At 31.7% G+C, this 20,197-nt stretch overlaps 5 protein-coding genes and 1 long non-coding RNA gene across 23 annotated transcripts; 3 read left to right on the top strand and 3 right to left on the bottom strand.

Annotated features, from left to right (window-relative positions):
- The first annotated feature begins 588 nt into the window (after window positions 1-588).
- LOC128883991 (uncharacterized) lies at window positions 589-1,777 on the top strand. 3 transcript variants are annotated; one of them, XR_008459190.1, is made up of 3 exons: window positions 589-994; window positions 1,140-1,251; window positions 1,308-1,777. XR_008459190.1 is itself a non-coding variant. In XM_054136932.1 (3 exons), the coding sequence occupies exons 1-3, from the start codon at window positions 824-826 to the stop codon at window positions 1,535-1,537; spliced, it is 576 nt and encodes a 191-aa protein (XP_053992907.1). In that variant the 5' UTR covers window positions 590-823; the 3' UTR covers window positions 1,538-1,777. The 3 variants fall into 3 exon arrangements, 1 of the variants encoding a protein (XP_053992907.1); XM_054136932.1 differs by having other exon boundaries at window positions 590-1,251; window positions 1,308-1,390; window positions 1,473-1,777; XR_008459189.1 differs by having other exon boundaries at window positions 591-791; window positions 849-1,251.
- Window positions 1,778-2,148: 371 nt separating this feature from the next.
- LOC128883829 (uncharacterized) lies at window positions 2,149-5,977 on the top strand. Of its 8 annotated transcripts, none has more exons than XM_054136605.1 (16): window positions 2,149-2,459; window positions 2,561-2,621; window positions 2,685-2,782; window positions 2,841-2,963; window positions 3,028-3,045; window positions 3,130-3,233; window positions 3,294-3,385; window positions 3,439-3,680; window positions 3,779-3,833; window positions 3,966-4,438; window positions 4,500-4,637; window positions 4,695-4,956; window positions 5,006-5,052; window positions 5,139-5,481; window positions 5,545-5,677; window positions 5,743-5,977. In XM_054136605.1, exons 1-16 carry the CDS (start codon window positions 2,427-2,429, stop codon window positions 5,870-5,872), a joined length of 2,352 nt encoding a protein of 783 aa, XP_053992580.1. In that variant the 5' UTR covers window positions 2,149-2,426; the 3' UTR covers window positions 5,873-5,977. The 8 variants fall into 8 exon arrangements, with proteins under 8 accessions (XP_053992580.1, XP_053992579.1, XP_053992576.1 ...); XM_054136604.1 differs by having other exon boundaries at window positions 3,028-3,233; window positions 4,695-4,808; window positions 4,875-4,956; window positions 5,743-5,975; XM_054136601.1 differs by having other exon boundaries at window positions 3,028-3,233; window positions 3,966-4,085; window positions 4,140-4,438; window positions 5,743-5,975.
- An 825-nt stretch (window positions 5,978-6,802) lies between these two features.
- Window positions 6,803-9,316, bottom strand: LOC128883702 (uncharacterized). 2 transcript variants are annotated; one of them, XM_054136330.1, is made up of 12 exons: window positions 9,214-9,316; window positions 8,988-9,153; window positions 8,841-8,912; window positions 8,636-8,796; window positions 8,479-8,584; window positions 7,995-8,378; window positions 7,787-7,942; window positions 7,634-7,731; window positions 7,516-7,586; window positions 7,345-7,478; window positions 7,188-7,266; window positions 6,803-7,129 (listed from the first exon to the last, which is right to left on the bottom strand). In XM_054136330.1, coding segments are annotated over exons 1-12 (1,581 nt in total). In that variant the 5' UTR covers window positions 9,216-9,316; the 3' UTR covers window positions 6,803-6,977. The 2 variants fall into 2 exon arrangements, with proteins under 2 accessions (XP_053992305.1, XP_053992306.1); XM_054136331.1 differs by having other exon boundaries at window positions 7,345-7,463; window positions 9,214-9,312.
- A 90-nt stretch (window positions 9,317-9,406) lies between these two features.
- LOC128883701 (dual 3',5'-cyclic-AMP and -GMP phosphodiesterase beta-like) lies at window positions 9,407-14,151 on the bottom strand. Of its 5 annotated transcripts, XM_054136326.1 has the most exons (15): window positions 13,571-14,151; window positions 13,055-13,074; window positions 12,944-13,007; window positions 12,671-12,765; window positions 12,511-12,610; window positions 12,269-12,447; window positions 11,855-12,173; window positions 11,274-11,327; window positions 11,003-11,217; window positions 10,797-10,908; window positions 10,678-10,748; window positions 10,444-10,620; window positions 10,271-10,379; window positions 10,053-10,207; window positions 9,407-10,001 (listed from the first exon to the last, which is right to left on the bottom strand). In XM_054136326.1, exons 3-15 carry the CDS (start codon window positions 12,962-12,964, stop codon window positions 9,821-9,823), a joined length of 1,788 nt encoding a protein of 595 aa, XP_053992301.1. In that variant the 5' UTR covers window positions 12,965-13,007; window positions 13,055-13,074; window positions 13,571-14,151; the 3' UTR covers window positions 9,407-9,820. The 5 variants fall into 5 exon arrangements, with proteins under 5 accessions (XP_053992301.1, XP_053992300.1, XP_053992303.1 ...); XM_054136325.1 differs by having other exon boundaries at window positions 12,944-13,074; window positions 13,637-14,151; XM_054136329.1 differs by having other exon boundaries at window positions 9,832-9,997; window positions 12,944-13,074; window positions 13,637-14,151.
- Window positions 14,152-14,674: 523 nt separating this feature from the next.
- LOC128883713 (histidinol-phosphate aminotransferase-like) lies at window positions 14,675-19,296 on the top strand. Of its 4 annotated transcripts, XM_054136353.1 has the most exons (18): window positions 14,675-14,770; window positions 14,822-14,931; window positions 14,984-15,158; window positions 15,214-15,336; window positions 15,433-15,537; window positions 15,605-15,640; window positions 15,692-15,774; window positions 15,824-15,895; window positions 15,963-16,019; window positions 16,082-16,219; window positions 16,303-16,416; window positions 16,480-17,249; window positions 17,307-17,794; window positions 17,842-18,021; window positions 18,094-18,160; window positions 18,248-18,405; window positions 18,501-18,583; window positions 18,663-19,296. In XM_054136353.1, exons 1-12 carry the CDS (start codon window positions 14,722-14,724, stop codon window positions 16,540-16,542), a joined length of 1,125 nt encoding a protein of 374 aa, XP_053992328.1. In that variant the 5' UTR covers window positions 14,675-14,721; the 3' UTR covers window positions 16,543-17,249; window positions 17,307-17,794; window positions 17,842-18,021; window positions 18,094-18,160; window positions 18,248-18,405; window positions 18,501-18,583; window positions 18,663-19,296. The 4 variants fall into 4 exon arrangements, with proteins under 4 accessions (XP_053992328.1, XP_053992326.1, XP_053992327.1 ...); XM_054136351.1 differs by having other exon boundaries at window positions 14,722-14,931; XM_054136352.1 differs by having other exon boundaries at window positions 14,722-14,931; window positions 17,307-17,782.
- On the bottom strand, window positions 14,763-16,217 carry LOC128884451 (uncharacterized). Its single transcript, XR_008459389.1, has 7 exons — window positions 15,958-16,217; window positions 15,817-15,903; window positions 15,591-15,759; window positions 15,303-15,528; window positions 15,184-15,255; window positions 14,919-15,137; window positions 14,763-14,866 (listed from the first exon to the last, which is right to left on the bottom strand). It is a non-coding gene; the product is annotated as an uncharacterized LOC128884451 (long non-coding RNA).
- Window positions 19,297-20,197: the final 901 nt, after the last annotated feature.

Raw genomic sequence — 20,197 nt, forward strand, 5'->3', positions numbered from 1 at the left:
ATAAAAACATGTAGAATGGTGTAAAATACTTTGAAAACTCTCAACTACTTCTAATCATCCTTTTCTTATATTAAATTCATGATTTTTAGTATGTTTTTTTTTAATGTGTCTTAAAAATAGAAAAAAACTCTGTATAGAATGTATACAAAATTAAAGTCGTTTACACACATTATATGTATTACTTCATCATTCAAACGTGTACTAGTAGTTTGTCGCGTAATCATGGATAGGTATCATACATTTTGGTACATTAACTGAAATGCAAGAACACTAATTGTAATTGAATCCAACGCGTGAGGCATTGGACGCTAAAAAAATTAAAAAGTTTGAACTTTGTTGTTAAAGAAAGCTTTATTAGGACATGAATACTACGAATTCTTGTTTTTTCAAAATATAATGAAAATTGTGTTATACTGATTCGTTAGTACGAAATTCGTCCTTCAAACACAGTACATCTTCTCTTTTGTTTTATTTTTAATTTATCAATTGAAGCAAATGTTTCATTTTAAAAAAATTTTGCAGAACATGGTTTTTCTCAAATCAAATATGTTGTCCACTTAAGTATCAAAATGCATGCCGTAGATAAATCCAATTTTTTTCAGTTATTGTTCACGTAGAATTCGTCATGTAGAAGATGAAATTCAAATTCACCAACTCAAACTAATAAATACTTTTAGTACTATAAAAAAGTACTTAATCGACATTCTATTTTATGGCCACTTTGCAAAGAAATCGTTGAATTTTATTTTCTTTACAAGATCCCGGAAACATTAAAAGATAAAAAATTAGCAGTTATGTTTGACTTTGTTATATATGTTTTAAGATGAAACTTTTCAAAAAACGGTTAGAGGTCTACGAGTTGAACCCCTTGAGTTACGAGTTAAGGCTTACAGCAGAAATTTGGACAAACAAATGTATAATGTACTACATTATGAGATATTTTTCGTTATATCAATTGTGTGCTTTAAGACGAATCAATAAAACAGCATGCGAGGTCTGTGATATTTTCTTAGTTCAAAAATGTGATAAGTTGACTAAATTATCTTCCTACAACACTTTGCTCAACATAAACACAGAAGAAAAATATCAATGTCGTGATCTACCTTTAGTTGAAATTTCAAAATATCATACTCCATCAGGCCCATCTTATTCCTTACTTCAGTCATCATTGAATGACAAATTGTCTAGCGAGTTAAAACCCTTGCAAAAACATTTTTGTGCGTTATGGTGTTTACCAAACAAGACATTCTTGTAAGGTTTCAATATGTACGACACTTTCCATGCGTTTCACGTCACTTTTTTGTTAGTTATGGTACAAATTTCTGCATAAAATCGGTAAATAAGGATGAATCATATTATGTTTTATTTCGAATCATTTCGATTGTATTGGGTAACGAATATAGACGAATTTCATTTTGTAAATTCTTGAATGTGTTTTCACGTCGATGTTGTGAAAATTCTCTCTGGATTAGGCTCGCACGTGTTTGCGGCTTTATACTTTCAGGACCGAAAAATCATCCTATTTTCGTACCGGTGACCATTCCAGAGATAGAGATAGAAACACAAAAAGTTGCGTTAAGAAATTTAAATTATCTATCATTTTCTTTCTATACCAAAATCTTTAGTACCAAATCATTACATCCACATACTGAAGTGTTGAAACATTTATATTTTTTATGTAATGCTTTTTTTTTTGTTTATCCTTTGCACCGCCATTCTTTAAGGCTTTAAAAATTTTATTCAAATTTTAAAAAATAGTTAAACATATATTTAAAACAAGAAGTTATCAATGTATTAAAAAACATTCTTTACATGGCGAAAACGTTGTTACTTCCAAGCAAATTCGCTCTATAACTTTGTTGCATACTTTTAACATTTCAGTTGATGTTGGGAAGTTGAATTAAAAATATGGTCTAAATAGATGTTTGAAAAAAAATTTAAAAGTTGGAAAATATCTTTTAAATATTTTTTTATGTAAATTATTTTTTATAAAAAATTTAAAGTGTAAAAGGTTACAGAAAGTTATTTTTTCAATGTCTTATTGATATTTTTTTTTTACCGGTTCTTCGTCATAAGAGATGTTCTTGTAAACTAAAAAGTGGACACGGAATACACATGCAGGGAAGAATCAAATTTATAGTTGAACTATACGAGGATTTGTCCGTGGATTCGACAAAAAATGAAAAGTGCTTCTTTTGTCGAATAATTAGTAATAAGAAAAATAACAATTTTGGCAGATGACAATTTTTTTTTATTGAACGTGAAGGTCTATAAATCACACGAAAAAAAACTTTTAAACAATAAGTTTTAGTAAGGGAGGAAAACGATTTGGTTATTAAAGGAATTTAAAGTTTACAAATTAACACTCAACTGAATTGAGCTGGATAGTAGCACAACCTTATTATTTTTAGTGGCAAAATGCTGTGATGCAACCAGCATCTAAAAAGCTTAAAAAAACGGTACATTAAGAAAAAATTATATAGGATAAAATACAGCGACACTTATTTTTGTAGTGTATATTCAAAAAGTGATTGCCACGCTTGTTGGTTTGTTATTTCAGACGAGGTGGATGAATCTCAACAATATTCGGAAATCGCGTTTTTGGGATGTTACATTTCCGGGTATTCAAGTGACTTTTTCCTGAATTTCGATAAGCTACGGTTTGGTGTATTTTTCAAAAATAGGAACACATAACTCAGCAACGTGGTGTTGTTCCTTTAATACGAAGTCTGAATGGAGCATTGAGAATAATGCTTTCATTAAGCTTTATGTTGTGTGTCAAGTGAGAATCAATTACATGTTTTTAGCTTGAAAGGCATGGGTGTATTTTTGGAGTCTAGAAATTAACAATTTATCAGCAACTTACGCGGGGCATTCGGTTTTTAGATTTAAGGGTTTGTAAACCATATGGGAGAAAGAAAGAGCCTTATTGCGCCCATAATGGTTTTCTTACAGTACCATTTGTACGTTTTACGTTTTTTTTTTTTTACTTTGATAGATTACTTGGTACTCTCGGTGTTTCACTAGAGAAAAGTTTTAACACAAGTACGTCTCTTTTGTACAAGAAACCCATCTGAAATTATCATCCTTTCGATTCGTCGTGATGTGTCCCATCTAAATGACACGAAGAGTTTAGGCTTGATTGAATCAGATTTTCTAGTTGCGCTACTCTTAAGGTGTTATTTGGGTCCCGCTCTTACAGAGAATGTTACCATAGGAGAACTTGCAGACCGGTAAAATGAGTTGTTGATTTAAAGAAACAAATTTAAATTCCGGGTCTGTAATACTTGTAGAAGTCAGCGTGTAATTTATTTTTTTGAAGAACAGGAACGATTTCTTCCGTCAAACATTTTCTCAAGTAGTATTTCATCATCACAAGAATTAAGTAAGGTATTTAATTCTGTTTTATCACCATTTAAAATTCTACATTTCATAAAGATGTCATGTTAAGCAAAAAATTTTGGAGATGCATTGATGAAAAACAGAAAGAGAATCGGAAAAAAAAGAAGGAAAAACATAAATATTCTGTTTCTTTTAATACAATACACGTACCAAATAAAAAAACAAGTCCATTTCAAGAGAACATCAAAGTCATCCAGAATAAAGGAAAATCAATCAAAAAAGGTTACGCGAAAAAAGAAAAGAGGACTGGAAACCAATTTGATGCCTCTACTGACAAGGTATAAAGTTTTTTTTTAGCGGAAGAGTCAAACATAATTGATTTAGCGTTGTATGTGTTCGAAAATACTTATGATTTTAATGTTGTTTTGTGTATTAGAAAGTCATGGGGATAATGGATTCCGGAACCCATAGAAAAGTAACCAAATATAAAGGTAAGAAAATTTTTTACCAAAAACACAAAATAAAGATTTATTCATTTCAACTGATAAAATTTGTTGATATTGTCATAAACCAACAAAACAACTGGAAAGAAACGAAAAAACCTTTCATTTATGTATTTTTAGATGCTAGTGAGGTGAATACTTTAAAACCGATGATGTCTTTGTGGTTAAAAAAAAATATTTCGAATTTGTGGTATTCTCGTTTAGAAAGCTTACCCAGAAGAGTTTATAAAGGAGTATCAAGTAATGATTTAAAAAAAATCTATATGGTGAAAAAAGTTAATTGTGGCAAACTAGCAGCAATCAGAAAAAGCTCGTTTGAACAAATTACAAACAATGCATCATTGCTTGAAAGTACACAAGTGCATTTTGATAATAATGATAAGGTAAAATGTATTGAAAAGAAGAATGTAAAACTAGTGGGTGAGTCGAAAAAGTCTGAAAAGAACAAGAAGAATTTATTGGATATTACTAAGACGAAGCTTCCGAAACGTCCAATTTCAAAAACGGAAAAACATCAATTAAAAACAGCTAAAAAATGTTTACAAAAATATAATAGCACCCCTCTATTACAATGTATGTTGGGTAACGAAATTGTAAGTTCTATTCGTTTTTTTCATAAGAATCCTGCATATACAATTTTGTTAATTGTGACAGAATAATTTTTACCGGAATCGTACAATATTCAAAAACAGTCAAAAAAAAGCAGTTTCTGACTTTTTCCCCGTAGTCGATTCACGTATAAGGGCAAGACAGATAGATCTCAAAGAAAAATGGAATTCCAGCTGTTTCAATGTGAGTATTTTAAAATGAAAAGAAGAAAATTATTCCATAATGGCTAACCTTTAACAGCCAGTTGTTCGAAAAAATTTTCAATGTAGCGTACCGCGTATTATAGATGAGCCATCTGCAATTCATGGTGACGAATCCAAAAAAAAAAATTCACAGTTGATTCCTATTAACCAGGTACGTGTAGTAACCTCTGGGGTGCGCGAATTTCAAAAACGTGCTTCCGTTGTTGGTCATCCAAAGAATCAAAGCTGCAACTCGGAACTTTTATGCGATACATTTAAGAAAAATATGAAATTGCGAACTGTTACAAGAAGAAAAGAAAGTACGTTATAACAAAAGAAAACATATATAAATTTTGAATAATAATGTAGTGCGGTTAAAAAACACCATTGAAGGAGGAGTCGACCGAAACAAACCTGTTAGTTAGCATAATTGAGTATTTGTTTTTATGTTAAGTTTTAACGTGCTATGTGACTCACTTTATCTTTATTTTAAATATGCCAGACAAGAATTATATCGTTCAATCATCAATTGCGGTCAACAAAAAATCATCAATCCAAAACATTAACAAATTTTAAATCACATAGAAGTAGAGGTCAAATGTGTATAAAAAATAGATTATCCTATATAGCTTTAAACAGTCTTGTTTCCCGGGCTAACATTTGCGGTGGGGGATATTTTCACGCAATGTTGACACCGTTTATGTGTGGAGCCACGCGAATGTTTAAATCCTGGTCAGAAACATCGGAGACCAGTCCAATTACCTTATGTGCTAAATTAGTAAAATGGAGTATATGTTATGGATCAACGCGACCACGCGTTCCCTTTGTTTTACGCATTCTTGCTGGTACATATAAAGAATCGCAGCCGCGCCTCTGTTTGGTGTAGAACAAACACTATTTTGTGTTAGGTGAAGTTACCCCTCCTGCATTTGAGTCTTTTTCCCGAATTTTCAAAACGGTGCATTTCTGGACGAGTTGTTATATTTCCACATTACTTTTCAACCATTCAGGTTTAAAAGCTTATGCAAGCGAAACACACAAGTACGCTGAAAATACGACGTGAAAGATTATTTCTTTTTAACTAGTCTAAGAAAATTTTTTTTTAGAATTTTATTGAAATCTGTTTTGAAGAATACCATACTGAATAATATTAACTGTATCACTCATGATTTCGCTAATAGATCTGTCATTTTACGGATTATAAAGTCGAATAATTTTGGTTTTAAAAATGAATAAAAATTACCTTATTTCATTTTGTACATTGCCGGAATTCTAATTTTATTTTTGTTTTTTTTAACAATTAGAAAAGATAAAGGCATCAATCATAAAATTTAAGTTTTTTTTTACAATTTTTTTGCTAGAAATTTGCAACTTTACAAAAAGTTATTTTTGTGAACATAAACTGCATTAAAAATGAATGTAAGCTGCTTGTTGAATAAAGAATAAAGCAGTCTTTACACGCCAGCATATTGCAATTAATAGTTAGATAACTATGGATATGATAAAGACTTAGAAACGTAGAACGTCGTAAATTCACAGTACGAGATGAAGTTTGACCGCTTTATTTTCATTCAGGGTTATGTTATTTTAGGTTATTGAAAATTCCGCTACGGTTGTATCTTAAAGGAATAAATAATATATATAAGCATGAACAAATTTTTCTTTAAGCTAATTCAAACAAATACTAGTCTCTTTTCAAAGAAAGAAGTTTTGGATGTTTGATAGTGTTGAGTACGTAGTTTTAGTGGGTAAGACGTAAGATTTTTCTTGTTTTAGCGACAACTTCTTACCATTCATATCTGAGAAATTTTATGGTTCTTTTTACTTTACGTAATGCATCTAAGGTGTAGATACCAGTAGAAATAATTAAAAAAAAAAATTCACCAATGTTAACGCTGATACTTTTTTATTACTGTAAAAGAGACATCGGCGGCAAATTTCTAAACACGGTGTTTTACAAAAAAAAACCGTTAACATTTTCTAACTTTGAAAATTGTAATCAGTACAAGCACCTAACAGGACAATGTATACCAATGGAATTACATAACAATTAAGCAAAATATGCAGCGAAACATTCTTTAACTCATGTAGAAGCAGGACTTTTAATCTACTCTACAAACGAACAATATAAAAACTGCACTAAGGTATAAAACATTCAGTTTGTTAAGGAGTATATACTGTACATATATTGCAATATAGGTATTTGCCTTTTCACACTTTTTTTCTTTAAACAATAATATAAAAAACGCGTAACTTGCAATGAAATGACAGTTATCAAAAAATAAAACCCACAGGTTCACATGAACACAATAGATTCTGCAGTATGTGAATTACATATACATTATAACAGTCGCACTTTTTTAAAAGGATTTTCTTGTATACTACTATCGTCTGGAGATTTGATTGTGTTTTGTTCCAAACCATTCAAATTTTGTAACTGTTCTCGGATAGATTCTAGAAGTTTTCTTGCGCCACTTTTGTAATCATATGGTTCTGAATATGTTAATAAAAAATCATTGTTTCTTGCATTGATTGTACAAAAAATACTTACCTATAAAAGTAATTGACACATTCGTACGGTCCTCGCCACCGTAATACTCACGACGACCTCGTATTCCTACACGGTATTTCTATACATAAATTAAATTCATGACGAATACAATATTTTCAACGCATGCTTCGTTTAACATATAGTAGAGTAAGTTCACCTTCCACAAAGCGTCATATTCAAGCAATTCACGAGTTTCTTGAGGAATCGAAGAAGCATTTAATCTGTGCGGTACAGACTTTTCCAATTGATTTGCGTTACATCCCAAAATTACGGACGCTTTATCGAAAAAAACTACGTAATAAATTTATTTTTTCCTTGACAAAGATACCTGAGTCATTAAAAACTCTAGCAGTAAAGCGACTACCAGAAGCGTCAACTAGTTGAACTGCCAACATAAATCTGTCGCGTAGCGCGTTATTGAGCAAATATATTAATGTTAAACGAACTTGTAATTAACATTATTGAGGTTGACGGAACATGATTCACAATGATACCCATCACTGTCTAAGGATTGTACTACCTTTCGATTGCATTTAGGGCAAGACTGTATCGTTGATTATTGTATCAAAGATACATTAAATACCTGAATTTCTACTTACTGGGTAAACTAGTGTTACTTCGTTGGAACGATTAACGTAAAGTAACTTGGAAATTTCTACGGGAGCTACGACAAGTAACTCGGTATTTAAATCGGAGGCGTTTGAGGATGCACAGTTTTCCAGCTTTTGAAGTGCTGTGACAACGTCGGCTAAAGTCTACAAAGAGCTCTTGTGAAAAAAACTATGAAAACATATAAATTCAACATACTAATAATTTATCCGTTTTCCCCCCAATATTTTTCAACCCGCCCGATGCATCCCCCGTCATGGGTGTGTCCGAAAGCATTTTGAAAGGGTAGGTGTCTATATTAGTCGATTCTAGCCATACTTTCAATTGTTGGCTTTCCAGTACATCTGGGTTAACCACAATGTGAGTTGTGTGAAGGGTAGATCCGTTTCGGCCTCGAAATTCGCGTATTTGAACGTTCTGCACGGCAATAATCGTCCCAAACGTCAATTTGTCCTCTTGAGTGCTTTCTTCTAATAGTTGAGTTGAATTTCCAAAAAGTGTTAAGGTCATTTGATATCCTGTGTCATCCACAACTGTCGCTATACGACGGACTCCAGTATTTTGAGTAGTGCGATTCACAAACTAGTCGAATGAAACGAAAGATAATGTTAAATGAAAAAAAGTACTCTTAATACATAATTGTCAAAAAGACAAGAAAATTTGACTTTTATTTAAAGGCTACTTGCTCAACGCTAGGACTAATCCATTTAATAACAACCAAAAGATCCACTAGAAAAGGTAACTCTTTAGGACTATTATGAACATCTCGCAAAGTCATAAAATTATATCTATCAACAATGAAACATAATAAGAAAGTGCTTAACCCCTGTACGTCATACTTGCGTATGTAGGGAATTGAGTTGGTTGTTGTATGGTTTGTGACTGATTCATCAGCTTTTGCAATCTTGGCATCCACATCAAATGTAATTTCGTAGGCATGTGATAAATTATTAAAACGTTTGTTTGCCAGTTGAACTCGACCTGAGGAAAATGTGTAGACCTACATGAAAATGTCATATCAACGGAGAGAGTGAATGGATGTACCTTAGATTCTTCTAAAAAATCATTCCATTTTTCCACTGCATCTCCCCAAAATTTTGCCCTTATAGAATCTCCCTTTAGATACAATAAAACTTTTGCGTATCAATAATGGTTGTAAATGTTAACGAATATCTTAATAAAAGTGCTAACCTGAAGATCCATAATATCCAAACTGAGTACTTTTCCCGATGCACCCCCTGGACGTTTGAATACATTAACGGGGCCTTTATTTGTAACTCTTCCTAAAATGATCCAGCGAGGTGTCCATGTTGTTATTTCTCGTATAGGCGTGTATTTAGATACTTCGATACTCTTCCTAAAAGAAATAATATTTGATCCACAAAAGCATCAGTATCACATGTTACAATTTCATTACATTAGAAAAACCACGTTCAAATATAGATTAAAAAAACTGCAATGCAGTTCGCAAAATTGTCAATGGATTTATATTCCGTAAAATACGTGTGAAACACTTCTGTGACACAACGGATCAGGATTCGCAGCAGCACTTTTTCGCTATTCTCAAAAAAATGTAGTACATGTTTAAATTTGACATTCAAAAAATTCATGACACCTCTAATATACAGATGACTGTTAATAGTTATAGTAGAGTACTCTTCTATAAAAAATATGAAAAGATGAAACAATTTACATTAAAGGAAGATACAGCATTATGTATCGTACGAAATTTAAAAAATTAATAATAATAATAATAATAATTGCAAATTAAACAAACATTTTCACTATAAGTATAATGAAAAAAATAATAAGAAGTCAAAATATACATCGGAAAATGCTGTCTCTAGAATATACTCCCTGTGTAACATGGCTAATTCTATGCGAAGATGCGTGACGCATTTGTCACTGCTGTAGGTGATTTTGATTAATATTTTTTAATGACATGCGGTAAAAAAATATGTCGTTGTATCAAGTAATTTCACTCTTGTTTTTTTACTCTTGAAGGTTGTTGTGTTGTATTTTAGTTACTTTTGTAACGGAACTAGAATTTTTCCTTCAATATATAACGAAACTAGAATTTGAATAGTCAAGGAAGCGTCAGTTTTCATGTTCTTGTATTCTTCGGAAATCTCTGGTACGTATTTTTCAGCTATTAGACTCTCCCATCTCAATTTATTGGACATGAGACGTTCAATACACGCCTTTCTATAAAAGATACTCTTCAGCGACAAACAGGCTTCTAATTTGCTAGCTTACTTTATACCAAAGCCGTATTCTAATTCTTCCATTTGAGTCATAAGAGGTTGAACAACAAACTCAATAAAACTTTTTTGAGCTTTCGAAAAATCCACATGGCAAGATCGATCACATAAAGGAGAAATTTTCAAGCCTAGCTGTAATTCATGATCTCCCTGTAGAAAGAGAAATTGGAGTATTTTCATATCAGGGTTTTAATGATGCGAATCTGAAACTACTTGTTGATAAAACTCTTCTACGACGCGCAAAGACCAATCAAAATGCTGTTCCCACTCAACCATCGTATGACCCAAATCTGCACATTTAAGACACATACGAATAACAAGCCTAAATATCAGTAGAAAAAAAAAGATGAAAATTTAATCATGGTATGTTGTCATCATTTTTTTACCACATATCGTCAGGATCACAAAGATAATTAAATCCTAACGCTTTTTGTCGTAAACGAAACCTTGAGACTGCTTCAAAATGATGCCCCATGTCGGTTATAAGAATCAACTCTATAATTCGTTTCCGGATTTCGCGGAATACTTTGCGCGGGACATTAGCAAAAATATTAGCTCCAGGTCTAAAAACAATCAGTCTTAAAAGATTGACAAACTGTGGTAAATATTTTTTAACCTACGCATCTAAACATTTAAAAGTAATGGCGCTATGTGCGTTTTCTAGTACAAAGGTGTCATTATAAAAAATTGCCTACAAAATAAAAGTTTATTAATAATTGACAACATGAAGAAAAACTACCATGTTATTTGATGAATTGACTAAAAAGTTATTATTGCGGCCAGGATGACCCGCATCATGCCCTAAAGCAGCGATAATGATAGCAATATCGTTAATAGGGTTATGTAAAGATCTGAAGTAAAACAATGACAAAACGACAAATAAATGTTTTTGATTTTAAACATAATTCAGTTATCTTTATTTTAAAGTTTGTATATGATTCTTACGATTTATGTATATAAAGCATCGTCATAAGACACGCTGTTGCATGCGCAACAGACGCAGCATGGATTTTGTTATGATAAGGGTTGGCATGATAGCAAGATTCTAGTTTACGTAGATATGTAATTAGATATAGAGAAGTTGAATTGATGGCATCCATTTTATCACTGAGCAGCTTCACGCCAACCTCTAGTAAAATATGCGGATGAGATTTTGCTAGCTGATTTTGACGTACAAAAATTTTAAAACTCTCATCCCACTAGGTAAGCAACATACTTGAAGTATATTGATTTCCCAGTTTATTCCAATTTCAAGTTTTTCAAAAGATGTCTTGACAATAAAAAAAATAATATGCGAGTTAGGTCATAGAATTATCAGAAAATATTGTTAACTAATTATAAATTGACGAAGAAAGTAAAGGATGAGTTTGTAATTGCTTGAGAACAAATGGTACAAAATGTTTTAGATTAGAAAGAACGCGGTACTCTTTACAATAAAGATTGGCATTGTTAAAAAAAAAAAACTTTCATTACTATTTACAACAATTAGAGAGTTTCAAAAATACCTTGGTGATAGACTGCTACAGTCATACTAAACACTATACCTTATGAAAAGTTTGACCATTATTACTATTTGAAAGCACACAGTCAACAAAATGCAACACCTAAGTATAATGTCAGAAAACTTTTAGAATACAGAAGAAGTGTAAAGTATGACACATTTGCTATTACAATGATTGATCAGCTAAAAAATGCACAAGAAAGCTATTCAGCAATAAATAATGAAGTGTTGAGAACTTAAAAAGAAACAAAAACTAAAGTGCGTTTTTAACAACAAAATTGTACCCAAGTACATACCATAGAAAATGAACTAGGGATTTGAGATACTGTAAGTGTTGATGTTATACTGTTGGCGTTGGTCATTAAATCAGAAGAGGTCGAATTTTTTTTTTGTGTTATTAAAAGAGGTTCCTCAAGCGGTAAGGAACCTACGAAAGTATGATTATTCTTATTGCCATAAGAATTTCGAGTATTGTTTTTAAAAGTAGCTAAGTTGCTCGGATAACTTCGTGCGAACGGAAAGGTTCGCTTCTTCACATGTTTTGAAAAAATCTCTTTGTTTGATCTGTTTTGCACGGAGTACAAATCTGTTGTATCCATAAGTATTTCTTGACATCTAAAATGAAAACATACCAAGATGTCGTTGTCAATAAAAGATGCTTTTTTTTTGCATAATAAGATTATTTTATAAGAAAAAATAGAAAAACTTACTCTTTTAACAAATAAATACCCTCTCCTACAAGTGAAAGATTTGTACTGAGTAAAACTTTTTGTAGAATACAGACAGTAGTTTCTACTAGCGTTGTAATGTCCTCCACAACAGTCGTTCCCTTACGCCCTTTACGTTTTGCTGTCGTATTCTGAATTACTTTTCTTTCACTATTACATTTCTGAAATCAATTAGAGAAGAATAATTGAAATACACTGAGATCAATCTCCGTCGTCTCTTATACCATAAGATGTAGATAATGTAAACGTTTTTCAACTTCCGTAAACCATTGCCCAATATAAAGAAGAAGAAAAAATATTGCGATTGTAACGAGATTAATCAATCTGATAAGGAAAGAATCGATTGTTGTATTTACTTAAAAAACAACAACATAAATAAGTTACATAAAAAACGTCCAAGAAAACATTCTTGTTTCCTTTAAAAAATATTTAGCGAACCCGTTTTTAATCAAAATTAGAATATACATTAACCCTACAACCTGAAACGCCACGCATATATAAGATTTTTTAGTAGAAAATTTCTTGTAGTTCTATATGTAGACTATATCAAATGGAGGATTTGAAAGAGAAAACTCAAGTGAGATACTCTACTGGTCATTCACATGTAACACTATTATGGGAGTAATAAGCCTTAGTGGAATTTTATATGAAACGTACTCTAATTTGATTATTAATCATACTACTCCAAAGACACCACAAAGGTTAAACATAAAAACACAGGCTGCAGAAAAAATTTCTTTTTTGAGGAATATCAGAAAGCAGACGCACTATACAAGGTTAGAAAGCACCTAAAATTAAAACATTCAAAAAAACATAAGGAAAAAAAGATCACATGTTTTTGTGTAAAAATAAAAAAAATTGAAAACGCACAAACATTAAATAATTTTAAAAAGAGTTCTTATAAAAAGATAACATAATCAGAGAGATAACTATGCTTTTGCTAGGATTGTTTTTTTTTTGTGAATTCGTTTTAGTATAAACCATAATTAAAATATGAGTATAATTCTTATGTGTAAACAAAGTTAACATGTTTCTTACGGGTAAATCTTAAATAAGATATGTAACACCGACAAAAATACTAAAATGATGCAAATTTTAGACAGAAAATTTCATAACGTTCTCTAGTTACGAAACCTTGGTAGAGAAAAGAAAAACAAATGTATTAGAAAGCATAGATAAACTGTTGCATTCATTAATACTAGCTTAGATGTTTCTAATTTCTATAAAATGAGAACTTAAGACAGTCATACAACGAAACAGTTCCCCCCAAAAGCTACAAATTACCGAAAATGTTTTGTAAACTTATAAAAGGTGGAAACACTTCACACGTTCAACACTATGAATGATTACTTTTTTGAAGGTAACAAGGAAGTAACGATGGTATTTGAAACTGGAAAGGTGATGTGTTAAAAGGATGGTAAGAATTTTAGCGAATTCTAAAATATATTAAAGGCAAATGTTGAGTTGTATTTTTGACCGGGAACGTGTCATTCTTTTTCCATAAATACAACAATACGAAAACACTCGTTCGTATCACTACGTTGCTCGTAGCTTAACTGATAGGGTCATTACACTGAAGAAATTTATTAAATGATTTTTAAGACTATCCCACACGCCACAATAATATAATTACATATCTCCAACACATGCTTATATAGAACATAATTTCAAATGTTACACAAATAATATACAATAGAAAGTAATGAGTTTTTTCGTAATTAAAAAAAAAAAGGCTTCTGTATTTCTAAAATAAGTAAGGAACAAAAAATTTTACTCTTTGAAATAGTTTTGCAATATATCAAAAGTACAGTTTTCTTTTCAATAATAATCCAAAAAAAATTATTGCGTTACATTTTGGATTGTGAAAATAGATATATTGGAAAAACTAAAATAACTCTGCTTGAAATAAACCTTTTTCGACACAATTTACTTAGATACATGCAGTATTATCAAAATGTTTAACAGTGGACGTGCTAGGTTAAATCAAAATCTATTGATGCATTTACTTTCAAAATAAACAAATTACTAAGGAACTATAATTAAAAAAAAATATGATTTGTAAATAAAAATATAATAAAGAATTCTTGGTAACGTAAACTTGAAGTCTATTTTTGTGTTGTCATGTTGACACCAGAAATACTTAGTTAATATTAAAAAAAAATAGAATTTATTTAAATAGTTTCGAGGGTACCATAATGTACAAAAATACTTGTTTTTTTATTAAACGTTTATCAAGACGCATCCAATCATGAGACCTGAAGGCAAGGCAACATTTTTTTAGCCTTTTACTTTGCTTAGCCATAGTACGTATCTGGTAAGTCTAGTTTTATCAAGGAACCTGTCTGATTATATGACAAGAGTGTGGTATCTGTTTTTTGGGGTAACAAAGATCAGTCAACATGTTTTAAGTACTCGCAACTGACAACGGAACGGAAATGGAAAATATGGAGCAAATCTGGAATTCTTCCGTTCATACATTTCATGGTAAGATATTTCTTCGGATTACAAAAACACGTAAAACAATTGACAATATAGGCGGTCAAGATTGGCGTTCACTTGAAAATTTTGTTGAAGATTATTCTGTAACGACAAATGCTTTTGGAACACCTTTATCAGCTGCAAAAGCCGCTACCGATGCGTTACAAGTTTGTTTGTATTAACATTTACACCATTGTATATAACGAACACCCTGTATAGACAATGCATCATTATCCTGCCAGGGATACTGAACCAGCCAAAACACAATTAGCGAATTTTCTTTCTATCAATGAAAATTCGAACAATATCCAGAAACGTTTAGTTTTAGGAAACGGCGCGTCAGAATTGATTGATTTGTGTATTCGTTTAGCTCCTGGAAAAACATGGCGTGCAGGTATATAATTTAAATTTTCAAGCACCTCGTTAGATATCAAATAAAAAATTTCAAGGTCCGTGCGAACCACAATATCAAGAATATGCAAGGTCCGCAGCTAATTATAAAAGAACTAAATTACCATTTCAGTCACAATCAGCTGACCTTCTTTGTATTGTTAATCCGTCTAATCCAACAGGTGATTCTTTGAGAAAAAACAAAGTCATTGTTGACATTCCACTTTGAAACAAATTTCAACTTTGACATTTCATTTGTGCTTTGTAACTATTTAAAGGCAAATACTTTACAGTAAACGACATGATGCACAATTTAGAAAATGCTTGGAATGTTCCGCACGGTTCCACTGTTATTGTTGATGAGTCAATGCAACCTTGGATAGGTAGTATTTCATGTTCTCCAGCCTTTAAATGTAGAAACAACAATGCATGTTACCTTTCGTCACGTAGGATCTTTGTGGAGGGAAGAAAGTTTGATTTCCAAAGGTCCCTTTTTTCATTACAGTTGAATTCTTTATTTTTCAATTGTTTTCTTAGGAGAGTGGATTTCGTTTATGGCACACGAAAAGCAGATTAAAATTTTTATCATTCACTCTTGGACTAAGCTATGGTCGTGCACAGTAATTTCAAATGAGAGGTTGTGTCTGGGTGACTGTCTTTACCATTTAGGGTCTTCGTGTTGGGTCTATTCTTTGCCCTACGGATCATGATTGTTTAAATATTTCACGCTATCAAGTTCCAGTAAGTCTCTACAAATTGTTTTCAACTTTTAAGTATCAATTTTTTGTATACATATCGCGTACTTCAGTGGTCTATGAACAGTGCAGCCATTGCATTTCTTGCTGCAGTAGTTAAAGACGAAGAGGTTGGTCATGTTGAAAAGCACTGTTATTGCGTAATTTTAGTTATTGTTTATTTAATGAATAGTATCTAAATAAAACATGGAAATGGACAAGTATTTGGCGTGCTCAATTGTGTGAAGGACTTTCCAGGATCTTCCCTAATTGGACTTTTCATGGCGCAAATTTTATATCCTTTATTTGGATTGATACACATAATGAATCGGTACGTGGCGCTTATCAATTTAATGAAAAAGAAACATTTTATATGTTAATACAAAAGACAAAAAAAGACAATGTAATGTGTAGGTAGCACAGGAGTGTGTTTTGCAATGTCGTAAAGGAGGAATGCCTATTCGGTGGGGTGGTTTAGGCTATGAATCGCCTACTTGTATACGAATAGCAGTGAGATCAAATGAAAAAGTATGTCGTTTCGCTCAAAATATTTTTTATTAAGTAGATTCATTGTTTTTTTTTTAATCTTAGAACCAATTGCTAATTCAATGTTTAAATACGATAACAAAAATAAAAAATTACACAATAGTTTGACTGAGCGACAGAGCGATAAAATGTGGATCCTTGTAAAGAACGTTAAGATTGTTGGAAGCTTGTGGTTAAAAAAAACACCATTTGAAATGCATGCACAAAAATATGGCATCCTTTAGGTTTTGTTTAAGGTCTTGCTGTATAGCGAAAACAATAGAATTTTAGTAGCATTTAACTCATGTTTTTTATTTAACAACAATGCATTATTTAAACAGCAAAATAAACAACTTTCTTATGCTGCAACTTGAAACACTACCTTTACCTTGTGTGTATCTTGAACTGCCTTGGATACCAACTCGCGCATATTGTCGCTTACTAGCCAATACATTTCATCCAAACAAAACAACTGATTCTGTTGAACAAATTTTATGTCAATTATACAGCCATGTTCTTTCTTCTATTGGTTTCATTCAAAAAAATCGTTCTAGTTGCCTTGAGTATCTGTTTGTTGAAAAATACAACTATTCATGCTTTTGTATACGTCAAGTTCTTCTTGGCCAATTCTCTTCAAATCAAAAAAGTACATTGCTTAACTGTATGGTTACACAGAAGAAATCATATCAGCAAGTTTTTGACCTTTCATATAAAACGGTATCTGCCTCTGAATTGTTTTCTCTACGTCTTTCTAAATCTCAGCGTCGACAAGGTTTATACCTAAAGCGACGAATTTCCTACCATCATCATGAGCATATTTATATTTACCAAAAAAGGTAATGGACAACATGTGTTGTATGCGATTCAATGTCGTAACACGATAATTTTGTCAGACATTCATTAGATAATCTTCCACTTGATATTCAGTCTCTGAACGACTATTGGGAAAATCGCATTCAATCCATCGAGCCATATATTACAACATTAGTTATTTTATTAGATTTCACTCACCAACAGAAATTTGATACCCGCGGAGAAGTCTCTAAAACATTTTTAAATAGCGACAATCATCATCAGTGGAAGTGCGAAAATACGAGAAAAATCATTCATATGACTTTACAATTGAATTGCATCTTTCTTTCTCAACATGTCCCATATACGGTGGTTATTTTTCATCGCTTGCCCGAAACTTTTTCTACTTTTATACAGCAATGTATAGAAAAATCAAATACAAATATTACACTGGGAATGAATGCGTCAAGTCACCAACTAGAAAAAGAAAACGAGATAGATGAGTCTTTTCATCACCATCGCCGAGCAGTTTCTTTACCTTTAACGTTATCTTGTTCCCATGCTGTTAACAAGACTTGTAAATTTAACCGTACAATAATTTTTATTATGAACTTTTATACGACTTTTTTTTTTCAGAAGCCAACTCATGTAAGGACACTTTTGACCTTTCAAAACTTGAGAAGAAGCAAGAGAAAAAGCTTTCAGAACAACTTTTACCTGATCGCTGTTTATATAAGAAAACTTTGCTTCAACGCCCAGAATTTGTCAATTCAATGAGCAGTACCATACCAAATGAATGGTTTAGTATAAAAAAAAGTTGGTTTTTATTTTAATAGTTTAACAAAGAAAAATAACAAAATTTTTGGTTTTGTTTTTCGTTTCTGGTAGACGGGACATTACGGGAAATAAAATATGAACCAACATTAAGAATGTCCTTTCAAAACTGTAAATCAACGTAAGATTTTTTTCTGTGTCGTTAAAAACAATTTAAAAAAAAGTTACTTACAATGTTACACCTCTTCTTACGCGCTACTTGTGACAGACGACAATCCATGTTGTCGGTTATATGCCACGCCTTTTGTTCAAAAGCATGCGGCATTTTGGACTCCTCTACCTTACCACTACAGCAGCACGATGTCTCTAATCACAAACCATCAACTTATTCTTTTTTGGATGACGCTTCGTCTCAATCATTTAACGGTATCTTAAATTTTACAATAAATTCGATTTTTTTCATTAATGTAACATATATTTTAATCTTCCGCAATATTCTCTTGTTCATCTCATCTATATAGATGACTTTAACAATCCAGCTTCACGTTCCAATACGTCAAGTCAGCGAAATATGTACTCCAATCCACTTCACTATTCTGATCAGGTAAATGCATTTGCATGTTTCTCATAAATTAATGTAGTGCAAAAATGAATTATTGTTTTTGTAACATAACCAAAAAAAGACACTTTGTGAGAACGTTCACTTACCTTCCGGTTCACATGTCTCTTTGAAAAGTCGACGATATTCAAAACCATCTAGCCCAAAAGTAGTGCGTTCTCGCAACAAAATTCGTTCCCAAAACAACATCCATACCTCATCTTCGTCCTCTTTAATTAGCTTGATCTCAACAGAAACTGATTTCACTATCACATCACTTGATCTCGTACAACCTTGCGATGGTCGTATCTGATTATAAGACAACCGTAGCATCCGATTTCCACTCATATTTTAATGTAAAACTTCTATGAAACCTTATACAAATATGCGCAAATGTCTCCATGTGTTTCGGGAAGCATAAAAACGCGCTTATGATGCGTCAACACAGTGTGCTTCTTAACAAGTCATTATAATTAAAAAAAAAATACCACTGCTTTTAAAATTTTTTTAACACGCTACAAAAAGTGTACTTAATAAATGCTTCCAGTGCAATGTTGCTTATCCTTATTTTCCCTAAATCAAAACAAAGAAAGCTGAGTTTTTATCTAATGTATGCTTTTATTCATAAAACGCGAACTTTTTCGTGTTAGTCAAAAATATGTGAAGAAAGATAAGAAACGTTATATAGAAAAATTTTGAAATCTTTTTTGAACAATTAAGATTGAGCTCTTCTCATTCCTTTCACTGACGCGACACGGATAATGTTTCAAAAAACGCTCCACAATTTAATATATTGTTGGTAATATTTTCTAGTTTAAAACTTCAAGTTCCCGTAACACAAAACATAAAACAAGTCGCCCTATGAATTTCGAAAGCTGTACAGTTACACTCATAGCACAAATTAAATACTCAAACCCTGCACCCCATAACTTTGTTATGGCTTTCACTATGCTGAAGGGTGTAACATTTCATTACAAATTTTTCTAGTAAACAATATATCACCCTAAGCAAAAAACATTATTTAAAAAACAAGAGCAAATTATATTTTACTCCAAGCTTTAAGCGATAAAACAAATTTCAACCTAATTTGTTTTGAAAAGTAAAATTTTGTTATTTTTGAGAGTAATTAACAGACACTGATTATTGTTACTCTAAGACTGTCAATCAAAATTTGATTCCGCTTCTTTCCTTCCCAACCGTGTTTAATAGTCCGGTACTGCTGAAAGAATTCATTTCAATTTTTTTTTAATTTAATCTAAAATGTCAAACCTAATGTAATTGGGAATATAACTTTTTCAATAGATCTCAAGATAATACATTATCATCATTGTTTGGTACAATTTTTTTCGTTGTTTATTATTTTTAACAATGTAATGTACTTCCTTGACACCACATCCATACCAATAGTAACGAATGTTTCTTTAATATGTGTTTTCAAGTAATGGAACCCAACAGAGTATTTTCATTGGTCCACGTAGCACTGAAGCTATGATGAGAAAATACAATTTAAAAGCAAATAATGTGTGTAACTAAGAATCATAAAACAACAAAACAACGGTGGAAAATACAAACCGCCATAAAAAAAAAAAACTGTTTGATATTGATTTTTCTTTGTAAATG

Source organism: Hylaeus volcanicus, unplaced genomic scaffold (assembly GCF_026283585.1).
Source record: "Hylaeus volcanicus isolate JK05 unplaced genomic scaffold, UHH_iyHylVolc1.0_haploid 12237, whole genome shotgun sequence".
Classification (NCBI taxonomy): Eukaryota; Metazoa; Arthropoda; class Insecta; order Hymenoptera; family Colletidae; genus Hylaeus; species Hylaeus volcanicus.